The sequence below is a fragment of the Felis catus genome, chromosome A3 (assembly GCF_018350175.1).
Source record: "Felis catus isolate Fca126 chromosome A3, F.catus_Fca126_mat1.0, whole genome shotgun sequence".
Lineage (NCBI taxonomy): Eukaryota > Metazoa > Chordata > Mammalia > Carnivora > Felidae > Felis > Felis catus.
This window is the reverse complement of record NC_058370.1, coordinates 118048234-118061715: the sequence shown is the minus strand read 5'-3', so window position 1 is coordinate 118061715 and position 13482 is coordinate 118048234. Positions and strand designations below refer to the sequence as shown.

Sequence of the window (13482 nt, the reverse complement as noted above, 5' to 3'; positions counted from 1 at the left end):
CCATTTCTGCAGGTCAATTTTGATTGATTTTTTTTCCCCCTTGGTTATGGATTACATTTTCTCGATTCTTTGCATGACTATTGATTTTTGATTGGAGGCTGAATATTTCAAAGGTTACACTGTTGAGTGTCTTAATTCTGTTCCATTTTTCCAAAGGGTTGAACTTTGTTTTTTTTGGGCATCTAAATAATTTGTGGATCTGTTTGATCCTTTAAGGATTGTTTTTGTGATTTATTAGGAAGAGTTTAGAGTAGCCTTTACTTTAGGGCACGTTTACCACCCCTTAAGTTGTGGTCCTTCTGGGATCTCTACTGAATGCTCCAGGGGTTCAATAATGTTTCTGGCTGAATAGAATGTGATACCTGGGAAATGTTCAGCTTAGAGCTCTCCAGTAGTGGCCTGGCTTTGTGGAGTTTCTATGCACGTCCATTTAGTATTTAGACTCAAGGGGACTCCTATGCAGATTTCTGGACCTTTCCCCGATTAGCTCCTTCCTCACTAGTGCATGTTCCCTCAAATTCTAGCTACCTTAGTCTCCATAAACTATGAAATCCATTTTCTCACCTCACTGATATTTGCCATGCTCTCCCCGGGTTTCTTCTCTCTGCCATGGTCAGTAATGTGCCTCCAGGACTCACCTGTTTGTTTCCTTTCTCTTCTGGATAACACGCCTGCTGTCCAATATCCAGCTGCTTCATAGATCTTGTCCCTTCTATACCCCATTTTCTAGTTGTTTATGGTGGGAAGGTTAAGTCTGGTACTAGTTACTCCATCATGGTCACAAGTAAATATTTTTGAATGAATGATCTATACCTTAAAAGACACTTCTAGAAATAGCTGGGATGACAGATGCCTCTGTACATAAATCTTACAATGAGGTGAGAGCAGAGCAAAAGTGCTGTGTACGAGTGTAGCCCAAGGAGAAAAGTAAACTAGTTATTAAACAGGAATCTGGTCAGAATAAAGGAAACAATAAGGGGCCACATCCTCTTCCATCCCTCCAATACAGGATTGAAGACTGAGTACAGACGGCACTGGGAGAGGCTAACAAGTCAAACAGGAAAAACATTATTTAAAAATTAAAATGCCATCTGATGTCAACTAGTCTTTTTGGACAATTACACACAGACCTCCTTACTCCCGGGTGAGCAAAGTTCTGGAGAGAGAAGAGAAGCTTGGCTAGAGAGGTACAGGAAGACCTAATCCTGGAGCTAGAACCTGTGAGAGGAGAGGGCAGGAGAACTATGTGTGTGGATGGGGGATTAGTGAGTGGGGACGGGACAACTATAGGATGGCGTGAGGTATGTAAGAAAAGGATGCGGAACAACAGAGCAGAAAAGGAACTGGCGAAGCTAAAGCGTTTATCAGAGTTCCTGATGGAAAACATTTTACTTCACTGAAGAAGACAAGCAAAGTATGAATAGTGATAAATAACTACACAACCGGTATTTTGTTTTCTATTTTGCCAATTAGTTATAGTAAACTTTAAATTTCAAAATGACTTCTGTCACCACATTGTAATTATCCAGGCTACTTCTTCCTGCCATCTGCTGGTGTAGGTTAAAGGAATACAAATGGAATTAATTTTATCCTAAGCGAAATATAATTAGAAAGATAAATCAGTGCACACACACACAAAATGTATTCTGGAATCAATTATTAAAAATTTTAACTTATCTACTATTTTTGGGTTTTGGTGCTCATGCTTCTCCCACATTCCCATCATCGTGAATAATCAAGAATGGATTATGCTCGAACTTTACAATACATTTGTGAGATAGGTTAGAATAGGCATTATCCTCCCTTTGGCAGCAAGTGAGCTATAGGAATACGAATCTGACCATGTTGTTCCTGTCCTTTGGGCCCTTTGCTAGTTCCCAGGGCCTACAGATAAAAACCCTAGCACTTTAGCATGGCTGATGAGTCCTTTCATCTTTGTTTTTTTTGTTTTTTTTTTTTTTAAGTTTATTCATTCTGTGTGTGCGCGAGAGACAGACAGTGGGGAAGGGGCAGAGAGAGAAGGGGAGAATCCCAAGCAGGCTCTGTGCTGACATCAGACAGCCCAATGTGGGGCTTGAACTCATTAACCATGAGATCATGGCATGAGCTGAAGTCAGACACTTAAACCAACTGAGCCACCCAGGCGCCCCTACATCAACATTTTACATGTGACTCTTCATAGCCCAGTGGCCGCTGTCCTCAGCACACCCACATATACCCACATCTGTGACTTTACTTCTGTGTGTTATCCCAGCTGGCCAGAATGTACTTAATCCTTTCCTCTTTTTTGCTGGGTTAGAACCTGCTTCTTCTCTTTTTTTAAAAGTTTATTTTCAGAGAGAAAACACATGTGTCTGTGCGCGAGTGGGGGAAGGGCAGAGGAGAGAGTGACTCCCAACCAGGCTCTGGGCTGTCAGCGCAGAGCCCGATGACGGTTCCAGTTCCGTCTCACAAATCGTGAGATTATGATCTGAGCTGCAATCAAAAGCTGGATGCTTAACTGACTGAGCCACCCAGGCGCTCCTGCGTATTTTCTAAAACTTGGCTCAGGAGGCATCCCATCCAGGCGCTTTTCCCTCTGCTCCTGCAGAAGCTGCAGGCACTTAACCACATCACACTACAGTGATCGATCTTTGTGTCTGCCTTCAGGAGCAATGACCATGTTTTACTAATTGCAGTATCCTTAGCACTTAGCACAGTCTCAGTCTTTGAATGCTGTACACAAGTGACCAAACTTCCGGAGCAACATTTGTCATGAAGCCTGCCCGACCTTCCTTTCCCTAGAATACAGACACTAGGGCATGAAGAGCTGACAAAGGAACGGATGACTAAAGGGACTTCTTGGTAATACCACATGGGAGGTGGGCTTGCTTTGTCATATGTAATTTACTTTTTAATACATGTTTTCCTCGAAGGGACCAGAATTAGCAAATTTCCGATGAAAGATTTATTTTGATGTTAGGGAATTTGGTTGACAGAAACATTTACCAAAATACTAACTTTAAAGTTGGTAACTAATAAGCAACTTTCAAGACCAATTTAAGGAGCAGAAGGAATAATAAAGGATATTCTATTGCTTTAACATTGGACATGCAGGGTATTCCTCAGGCTTTTACTTTACTGAAAATGTGATGCACAAGAGAGTTTTCTGTTCTAAACATGACAGTCAAGAGGCTTCTGGGGGAATGCAGGTTAGAGGTTACTGTAATACGTTAAACACGTGTAACCTTTTCTAGGTATGACATACATTTTTGGCTTTTTTTTTTTTTTTTCCTAAGTAATACATGTCCAATGTTTCATCCACTTTGGATCAAAAAGCTTCTAAATTCACTTATTCTGCCATCCAATTAAAATCTTTTGAGAATTAAGCAATCATTTCCTGACTTGCCAAGGATTAAATTTAGATGCTTGGTTGAACATGAGCCTTATCTCTCAAGCCATCGCCTTTAATTGGAGCATGTAAAAGGATAACATAGGGTTTTAGTTGACATCATAGTCTATTGCCATGGAAATGTAAACATGGGTTTGTATTCAACTTGTCTCAAAGCAAGTTTTAGGGGTACGGAGAGACTGGGAGACAGGAGATAAATTATGTAAAAAAATGTATGCTCTACATGTTTGAGTGCCCTCGGAGCTCAGACCCTCAGTGATCTCATCCTGCCTCACGGCCTCAAATATCATCAATACACTGATGACTCTCAAATTTATATTTCCAGCTGGACCGATCCTCTGAACTCCAAACTCCTGTATCTGTCTTGACAGTCTCAGTTGGATGTCTAACAGGCACCTCGAATCTCACACGTCCACCCTGAGCTCCAGATACTGCCCTCTCCGTACCCAGTTGGCTCTGCTCACAGTCTTCTGTATCTCGGCAAAGGTCAGCTTCCCTTTCTACTTGCAAAGGCCACAGAACCTGGGAATAATCCTTGACCTATCTCTAGTCCTCAGCAAATCCTGTCAGCTCTGCCTTCAGAATATAATCAAAAGATGCTCATTTCTTCCCATTGGCACTGCTTTCAAGCTACCAGCATTTCTCGCCAGGATTCTTCTGACTCTGAACTGGTCTCCTCTTTTCTGCCCTTGCCTTCCTTCGGTTTATTCTCACACAGTCTCCACAGTGATGATATTAAAACGCAAATCATATTAGGTCATCTCTCTGCTCATCCTCCGGTGGCTTTTCATCTTATTCAGGGTATGACCCAACATCCTTTAATCATTAATTGCCCTCTCCCCTCCTGCTTTTCCTTCTTCAGCCACACTGGACTCGTTGTTGGTCACTGATCATAAGAGGCATGCTCCCACCTCAGGACCTTTGCATATGCTCTTCCCCTGAGTATCTGTATGGCTTGCTTCCTTTCCTCTAGGCTTTGACTCAAAATCACCTCTTTAGTGAGGGTTTCTGTGGGCAATGGTCTAGAATAATTACTACTTCCATCTCCCTTTCATGCTTTATTTTCCTCCTTAGCATTTACCTAACATATTATGCATTTTACTTATTTCTATTGATACTGTCTTTTTCATTGGAATGTAAGCTCCATGAGGGGCACCTGGCTGGCTTAGTCAGTAGAACATGTAACTCTTAATTTCGGGGTTGTTGAGTTCAAGCCCCACATTGGCTGATGGACTGTGGGGCCTACTTAAAAAAAAGAATGTAAGCTCCACAAGGCAGGGGTTTTTTGGCTGTGTTTTTCATCCCTGCATCCTCTGCACTTAGGGAAATACCTGACTTAGTATAAAGTCAGGAAGTATTTGTTGAATGCACAATTTAAAAAACGGGTGATTCATGTCATAAGAAATAAAGGTTATTAGTGAGAAAGCATGATTAACGAAGATCTCTAAGCTTAATGTCTAAAATCATTCATTTGTTACTGGGTTTTCAGGGAAATCTGTCTTTGGAGGAACTCTGACTTAATTTTCCACAAGGACAAGCTTGATATCTCTTAACTTTGCATTGTGGAACTTCAGAGATGACTGTTCAAGAAGAGAATAATGATACACATAGGTGGGTATTAAATAATGTTCATTGTTTACCATGTTGGATGAGCTAATGATATTTTAAAATTATTAGTATACAGAGCTTACTATTCATAGCAAACTGAAATTAGACATGAAAAAAAAAGTGGCTCATTGATTGAATTAGCAGTGTCTGGCACACAGTAATGTAATATACAAAGTGAGTTGGACTTGGATGCTGTCCAAGAGGGATTAGTTACTGAAGGAGTCTTATTTCCGAAGTGATTCTACAGTATACGCACAGGTGTCCGGGTTGGCTCCAGTTAAACTAAGACATCAAGTAAGGAACTGTCATGAAGATACTATCTTTAGGCCCGAAAATTAAAAATCCTTGGTTGTTCTTCACCCGCTTACAAAGTAAACAATGAATGCAGAGACTATAAGCCTTCGAGTGAACTGCAGATGGAAAGGGCTATCAAGATCAGCCAGAATTACAGGCAGAATGATATAATGGAAGGATAAAGCTTGGGAAACATGGGTTCCAGCTTTCACTGTGCCACTAACTGGCTGTGTGAGTCGGGGTGAGTCCTCGAAGCTTAGTTACCTCACCTGTTAAATGTGGAGGATGGACTGATGGGCTTCAATGATTCCCCAAGCTCTATTATAAGATTTTTTGACTTTAAGCTTAATCAATGTGGTAGACAGAATAATGTCCCCCCCCCCGGTTCCCCTCCCACCTTGCCCCAAAGACATTCACATCCTAAACCCTGAAACTTGTGAATGTTATGTGGCAAGGGAAATTAAGGTTCCTGATAAGCTAACTTAAAATAAGGACATTATCCAGAATTATCCATTTGGGCTCACTATAATCACAAGGGTTCTTACAATGTAGAAGAGGAAGGCAGAAAGTAAGCCTCAGAGTGATGCCATGTGAGAAAGACTTGACTGACCATTGCTTGCTTTGAAGATGTTGGAAGGGGCCATGAGCCAAGGAATGTGGGCAGCCTCTAGAAGCTGGAAAATGCAAGAAAACAGATTTCCCTTAGGGCCTCCAGGAACGCAGCCCTAGACACCTGGATTTTAGCTCAGTGAGATCTGTGTCAGACTTCTGACTTGGAGAACTGTATTACATTTGTATTATTTAAGCCACTAAGTTTGTTAATTTGTTACAGCAGCCATAGGAACTAACACAATCATGATAAGTACCACAACTAGCAAAGTTGGAGCCAAGTTATCACAGATGCAGGGTTTAAATGAAAATTCTATACTCAGGTATTTTGTAAAGATCTTCAGAGGCAGGAGTAATCAGAAACCATAAAAAGTTTGCAGAAAAGTCATGAGAATAGTCTCTAAGGGAATAAAATTTTTACTAGTGATTCGTGGGAAGGGTAGAAACCTGGTTATTTTATAAAGGAAAGAAAATGATGAGAGAAATTAGAAAAGTTATACACCACATAAGAGTTTCTTCTCTGGACCTCACTTTACTCTTTTATGAACTGGAGCGCGGGGATAATCTCTAAATTCTTCTAGCACTTCTTCTAGCACTTAAAAAAGATTTTAAAATCCTGACGGATGCTAACATGAGATGACAGGTGCCTTTGACACTCCCCCCTCTCCAAAGTATGAAGAGCCCTCATTTTATAAAGTATAATTATCTTTAATATCTGATGGTCAAGCTTCACAGAAAACTCTTAGTTCAAGAAGAAAGTGGCTCTGAATTTTAACCCTGACATTTATTCAGGTCGAGTGCATGGGAAAATTGTTTAGCTTTCTTACTCTTCTGCTACTGCACCTATAAAAGTACTGGTTTTGGGGGGCCCCCGGGTGGCTGATTCGGTTAAGCATCTGACTCTTGGTTTCGGCTGGTCATGATCTCACCATTCGTGAGCTCAAGCCCCACATCAGGCTCTGCACTGATGGTGCAGAGCCTGCTTGGGATTCTCTCCCCCTCTCTCTCTGCCCTTCCTGTACTCTCTCTCTCTCAAAATAAACAAACAACAACATAAAATAAAAGTATGGTTTTTGGCAATCACTACATCTGCCCCTAGCAGTCTCTCCCCCTTTCTACTCTTGGTCTGGAAATTTGATGACCTAGTTTATAAACATTTTAAGCAGTGTAAGACTAAATTGGTTATGTAAAGACCCTAGAACTATTTTCTAAGCAAAACACAGGTTGTGCAGAGATCTGGTGACTTCTTTTGATTGTCCCAAGGCCTTTCTGTTAATTTTCAGGCTCTCTGCTATTGTCTGGAAAAGGAAGGTTGCAGGACAGATGAGGTCTTACTGTTGTATGCGTGACCGTTTTTGATCTTTATAATGTAAAAAATATCATACCTGAAAAGCTATTCACAAAAACGTTTAATGGGAGCAATCTGAATTGGAGGATATTCTTGGGCTATCTGCTTTTTTAAAAACAATGAACATGTAGTGTTTTTAATAATCAGAGGTTGGATTTTTTTCTTTCTTCCTTCCTTCCTTCCTTTGAGTAGGCTCTACGCCCAAGGTGAACTTGAACCCACAACCCCAAGATCAAGAGTAGCGTGCTCTAAGCAATAAACCAACCAGGCACTCCGCCATTTTCATTTCAAATAATGAAAGATTAGAAGGCTCTCTCCATCCTATTTTCATTCAGCATATTTTCATGATCTGATCATTGTTTTTTTAAATGGTTGTAAACACTGTGTTTGTAGGTTTTTGGTTCCCATTTGGGCTATCGTAAGGTAACCTATATACTGACACAAATAATACTAAAAGGCAAGGTGTCAATATGAACTGCAGGAATGCCAACGATCAATACGGTGAAAGGTGACTGATGGACTTTTGACCTCTCTGCTCCACTCATTCAAGTTCAGGCGAATAATATCCAACCTGGTTAATGTCACTGTACAGAAAAGACTTTCCTTCACCTAGTCCTTACAAAAACCCTGCGAGATAGGCACGATCTGAGAGATAAAATGACTTAACCATTACTTAGGCTAGGCAGGGGGCAGGTTCAGCAGCCTGGTCAAGAAAACAGGAGCAGCTCTTGCAGAGCCTCTAAAGTAACAGTAAGAGATTTCGTTACATCCTGGCCTCTATGTTCTCCGACCTAAGAGTTACTTTTACAAACTCAAATTCTGCCTCTTCAGCGTCAGGAAGGCAGGCTGCGGGCTGGGGAAACCTGTAGCTCACCCCAAAAGCGAACACTATCGCCAAAGCCCCTGGGCCACGCACGGTCCGCCCCCTCCCGCGACCTCAGACTCGGTGTCCTGAGCCGGACTAACCTGACCAGGTCGGTCATGCAGGAGCCCACCACTACCACCGCCGCCACCTCCTCCTGCCACTGCCGGCCGGGTTCCCCAGACGCCGCCATGGCAAAAAAGGAGGTGCTCTCCAACCAGAAGGCTGACCTTTGCCCTTTGTCCGACCCCGTAACCAGAAACGCCGCTCCTACGCTCCCTAACGACGCGGGCCTTCCAGACGCCCCTGCGGGTCGCCCACCTGACTGCCCGAAATAACCCCAGCCCCCCAACTGCCCTCCGTTCTTCCCGGGATGGTCTCCCTGCACCGCCTCTCGTAACAGGGCGCTTCTGATAGTTCCAGACTCCACGCCACTCGCCATCCACGACGCCCGCGCGGAGTAAAGACCTTTCAGGCACCGCAGGGACGCCTTTCCGAGTGCCCGGCTCGGTGCGTCCGGGGGCGCGCACGCCTCCCGGCTCGCGGGCGGCAGAGGGGGCGGGGCGGGACGTCCGGGGGCGCGCACGCATCCGGCCCGCGGTGCGCGCGCAGGTCGGTGCGTCAGTCGGGGGCGCGCTCGGGTAACCTGTACCCCACGTAGTCGCCGGTTACCGATCGGACTAAGTTCCAGGTACCTGGACTGGGGCTGGTGCGGGGAGGTTGGATCCCGAGTCGCACAGGTGGCGCTGAGGACCGTGGTTTAAGCATGCCCGGGGCTCGCGGCCTCTTCCTGTAGAGAAGGCCCCCCGTTCTAAAAGATGCCCTGCTCATCCCTATCACGCTGGTCCCCGCAAGAACGAGCCCCCAAGGCCAGAGGCTGCTCTTTTTGCATATTTAGCCCGCCCCCTGGTCCCTCATTAAACTCAGACTCCTTCCTCCTGCCGGCCTGGTGAGGGGATCATACAGTTTGGGAGAGGGAGAGTATCCCTTTTTAGATGGCCCCTAGAATGGGGTGGTCATTCTTTGGGTCTGAGCCGACTTGTTTTTCTTGAATGTTGCCCCTGGACAAATTGCTTCCCCACTTAACTTCCCTCGTGCGCTGTATGACGTTGAGGTGACGCAGCAGGACGCCACCCCTTTCCGTTCCATGACGTCAGCAGGGCACATGTTTCCGTGTTTGTCATCCCATCTTAATTGCGAGATACTGGACGGTGCTTTAGACGTCTTTGTAGTCTACAGCCTGCCCATCAGAGGACCTTGTGTGACCCTGTTTTGGGCAGCAGGCCCTGTAAAAATTGTATTGCTGCATTTTCCTCCTGTAATACGTCAAAATCAGGAAATACACATTGCACAACTAGCATTCAGAGGAGGCTGGCCACTGTAAATTTTTTGCCTACCTGGGATCTATTATAAGACTATGATGTGAAAAAAGCTCATATTGGGGATTATTCCCCATCCATGCTCCTGGCTCAAAAGGATCACACCAAAGAACCATCACCTTTGGCTCTTTGGTGACTTCTGGCTTTGGAGTGTTTATTTCCCTTCTTAGAGAAGTCACTACACCTACAGTTGAAACAGATTTTAATGCTGCAGGAAATCTTGCACTGTCAAAAAAAAAAAAAAGTGGCATTGTAACTGTTCTGAAACAAATTCATTCCTTCAGGTATTAGTCTGAGGTCATGACAGTTGCTGAATTGGGATGCATTGTTGTCACCTTAAGTATAGTTTGGCTTCTGGGTGCAGGTTTGTTCCCTGTAGGATTTGACTAGTAGATGACTCAGGCCATCTTCCACAGCTGACCAGCCTGTAGTCAAACCTGTTTCTAGTTGTCAAGCAACCATTAGTTCAAATTCGTGACTTTTTTGTCTGTTCAGATTTTTTAAGGTGTATACTTAAATAGCTCTGATGCTTTTCTCTTGGTGATTGCAATTGTACATTGTTATGTGAGGGGAGACTGGGTATAGTGACTTCGAGGGAGATCTGGATTTGAATTCTGATCTTTATGCTTGCTAGGTTTGTAACTTTGAACAAGTTACTTAGTCTTGCTGAGCCTTAGTTTTCCAATAATAATCAGGGAACAGGGTTGTTGTGGGGCAGTAAATGAGATTACATAGTGGTGGGTAATATAGTGCCTGATGCTCAGCAGAGTTTTCAGCATGTGCTGATTGTTTCCATTTTTCATAGAAATGAGAGGTAAAATAATGATAGGTATTATGGGGAAAAGCATGGAAGAATAATTTTGTAATGTAGGTGAGATCCTTTTGCTTTTTTTCCAGATGAGTGTTTCTTTGCTTTGCATATGATCTAGATAAGCATCCTTTCAAGAACTGTGACATCAGTGGGTAGAAGTAACAGTGGAAATGTTGCAAAATAGGAAAAAAATTAAGCGTCAAGATGGTAATATGGGTTAGTAGACTGTTCAAGGACAAATCACAGAAGTTATTCCTGTCACCTGCAGAGTGGGGATTCTAATACCTGCCTTCCTGCCCAGGATTGTGAAGATCAACTGTAATAATGTATTTGGAAGCTCCTTACAAGTGGTAGTGTTATAAAAATGTACAACGTGATTTTTATGGTTGAAAATACAGTGCATTAGATGTTTATTCCTACTTCGTGGGGACATTGAAGTGGTGGAGGGAGGTCATCTCCCACCCATAAGTGGCTGGTAGGGGAGCTTGTTTTATATTTACAGAAAGGATGATTTGAGTACAGAAGTATAAAGCCTTTACTGTCTCAAAGGTACTTCTGGGTGTCGTTGCTAAATTAAGGTCACCATGTTACTATTTTTTGAAAGATCACTGCTGTCCTTCCCTTTATTACCATCTGAAGTGATTAAGACAGGTACTGGTTTTCAACATTTATTTTGTCAGAGACCTGTAAGTCCTCATATGGTAAAGCAGATGAAAACTAGAACCAGAACATCATTTCCTTGTAGTTGTAACTTGCAGGAAATTAATTTGCCTTTGATGTGGGATCATCCTTTCAGATAGAGGAAGAAAGTGATTATTTAAATAGACTTATTCACCTCTGAAAGTAGAGGTTCTCATTTAGAAATCTATTTAGAGGAATTCATGCATTCCCTTTCCCTTGCCCCATGGGTTTCCAAATAATTTAGATATGATTTATTGGTTTTGCTTTTGCATTTTCAGGTGTAAGTACTTCTTAGTGCCTGAAAGTCAAACTCTTTTAGATCCATGTGAGTTTGTGTTGCTTAATATCTGGATAAGTGTATATTTTCGTGATTTAATTGTTAAGTAGCTTTTTGCTGCATATATTCCTCAGATACATTATCCTCGACCAATTTTTTTGAGGGCATATTATCTTCTTTCCATGCCTTAATATTTCTCTAGTTTTTATCTCTTCACTCATTTACTTATTAAAAGATTTCTATTGGTGCTTAGCGCATGCCAGGTACTTTTGTTAAACACTGGGGATTCATACATGGTCCCTGCAGGGGGGAGATCACAAAGCAGGTGGTTAGAACACTGTGGAGTACAGTGGATCAGAAGTAAGTAATTTCTAGTAAGTAACAAGTAGGTTATGCTTAGTCACCAATTTTATACAGTTTTATCAAGCCCTTCTTCTCGTGGGGACACAGAGGGAGCAATTCCTAACTTAATGGTGTGTACCTTTTGTGTGTCAGGGGAGAAGATTGTCAGTGAAGGCTTCTTAAGGCCTCAACTGAAGTGGGAAGCGGCTGATTGTAAGATAGCTTTAAGTAGTATGTGGCAGTGTAGAAATCAGCTTTGGAAAGGAGGAGGGAATTGGATTTGAAGGGTTGCTTCTGTTCCTGAAAAGCATTGATGTAGTCTCTGTGCTGGGGAGGGGAGCAACAGGGGGTTGGTTTCTTCTGGAGGGTCATTAAAAGAGGCTGCTGTATGACAGGAAATGAAGTATTCATTCAAGAGACTGAATACTGTGTGTACTGTGCCAGTTTTCGGGAAACTTGTTATATCTAGTTCCTTTGGATACCCTGACCGCTGTTCTTTCCTTCTGCTTTCAGTGGTGATTTGCAAATCAAGTTAAAATGTCCCCAGAAGTGGCCTTGAACCGAATTTCTCCAATGCTCTCTCCATTCATATCTAGTGTGGTCCGCAATGGAAAAGTGGGACTGGATGCTACAAACTGTTTGAGGATAACTGACTTGAAATCTGGGTATGTACCAGAACTGATTCAACTAATGTATCAGAACCAATCCAGCCTTTACCTAATAATAAACTTTTACCACCAGATTCATAAAAATTGAACACCAGAGAAATTCATCAAGTCATGGCCTTATCGCATGTTGGTGCAGTTGGTTTTGTCCAGTTCTTGACATTTTATGTTTCAAGTTGTTTTATTTGTGTTGCGGACCGTTACTTTATGATCAGAACGTTCATGTCTGATTTTTTTGTTTGTTTCTTTGTTTTGGGGCATGTCTCTTTGTTAACAGTGTGCCATGTGGTTTTTCATGCATTGACTTGTTTTCTTGTTATGTCTGCTGCAATCCAGAAGGTACTGTAAGAGTTGGGTTTGGGGATTCTGAATATGACATCATTTGATAATCTCTCCTAATAGGAAAATTATAATAGCTAGCTGGCATGAGTCATTTTTCACAGTGGGCTTAGAACAGTTGACTCTCACACCTGGAAATGTTGCATTAAAAAGCCCCAACTTGTTATTTAGAAATAAATTTAGATTTATAGAGAATTTACAAAATAACCACAGAAAATTAGTGGTGCTATAATGCTGTTAGTTGCTCTACAATCCTTGTTTGGATTTTTCCAGTTTTCCCACCCGTGCACGTCCTTTTTTTTTGGTCCAGGATCCAATCCAGGATACAAACTGAATTTAGTTGTCACTTCTTCTTTTTAACCTGTGACTGTCTTTCTTTGTCCTTCATGATTTTGACACCTTTGAAGATAGCACTGGCTAGTTGTTTTATAAAATGTTGCTCAGTATGGGTTTGTCTACTGTTGTCCCTTGATTACAGTGAGAATCGCAATCTCCTTCCTCCCCCGCTCAGGAATACTACAGAATTGTACGATTTTCAGTGCATTAGGTCAGGAAGTACATGATGTTCATATGTGCTGTTACTGGTATGTTAACGTTGACCACTCAGGTAAGGTTGTATCTGCCAAGTTTCTCCACTGTAAAGTTAACTTGATCTTCCCTTTGTCATTGGTAAGTATCTTGGGGAGTGATGCCTTGAGACTGTGCACATGTTCACTTCCTCATCATACTTTTGCCACTAGTTTCTGTGTCTACTGATGGTTCTTGCCTGCAAACGTTATTACTGTGGTGCTGGTTTAAGAGTGATTTTCTATTTTCTTTACTCCCCCCACGTTTATTAATTTGAATTCTGCTGTAAGGAAGCACTATCCCTTCTCC

At 42.5% G+C, this 13482-nt stretch overlaps 2 protein-coding genes across 19 annotated transcripts in view; one reads left to right on the top strand and one right to left on the bottom strand.

The window, feature by feature from the left end:
- The window catches only part of RBKS (ribokinase), a 102811-nt gene extending 93586 nt beyond the window's left edge, over nt 1-9225 (bottom strand). For 2 of the 8 annotated variants that reach the window (XM_045054772.1, XM_045054771.1), the window contains exon 1: nt 8217-9224. In XM_045054772.1, the coding sequence (XP_044910707.1) occupies nt 8217-8702 (486 nt within the window). In that variant the 5' untranslated portion in view covers nt 8703-9224. Of the gene's footprint in view, nt 1-8216 lie in introns of all 8 variants that reach the window. The other 6 variants (XM_045054770.1, XM_045054768.1, XM_045054773.1 and 3 more) reach the window with 6 other exon arrangements.
- The window catches only part of BABAM2 (BRISC and BRCA1 A complex member 2), a 425146-nt gene that overhangs the window by 18920 nt on the left and 392744 nt on the right, over nt 1-13482 (top strand). For 9 of the 11 annotated variants that reach the window (XM_045054775.1, XM_045054777.1, XM_045054778.1 and 6 more), the window contains 3 exons: nt 3717-3877; nt 4881-5002; nt 12116-12267. In XM_045054775.1, the coding sequence (XP_044910710.1) occupies nt 12140-12267 (128 nt within the window). In that variant the 5' untranslated portion in view covers nt 3717-3877; nt 4881-5002; nt 12116-12139. Of the gene's footprint in view, nt 1-3716; nt 3878-4880; nt 5003-8675; nt 8804-12115; nt 12268-13482 lie in introns of those variants that run through there. The other 2 variants (XM_045054786.1, XM_045054776.1) reach the window with 2 other exon arrangements.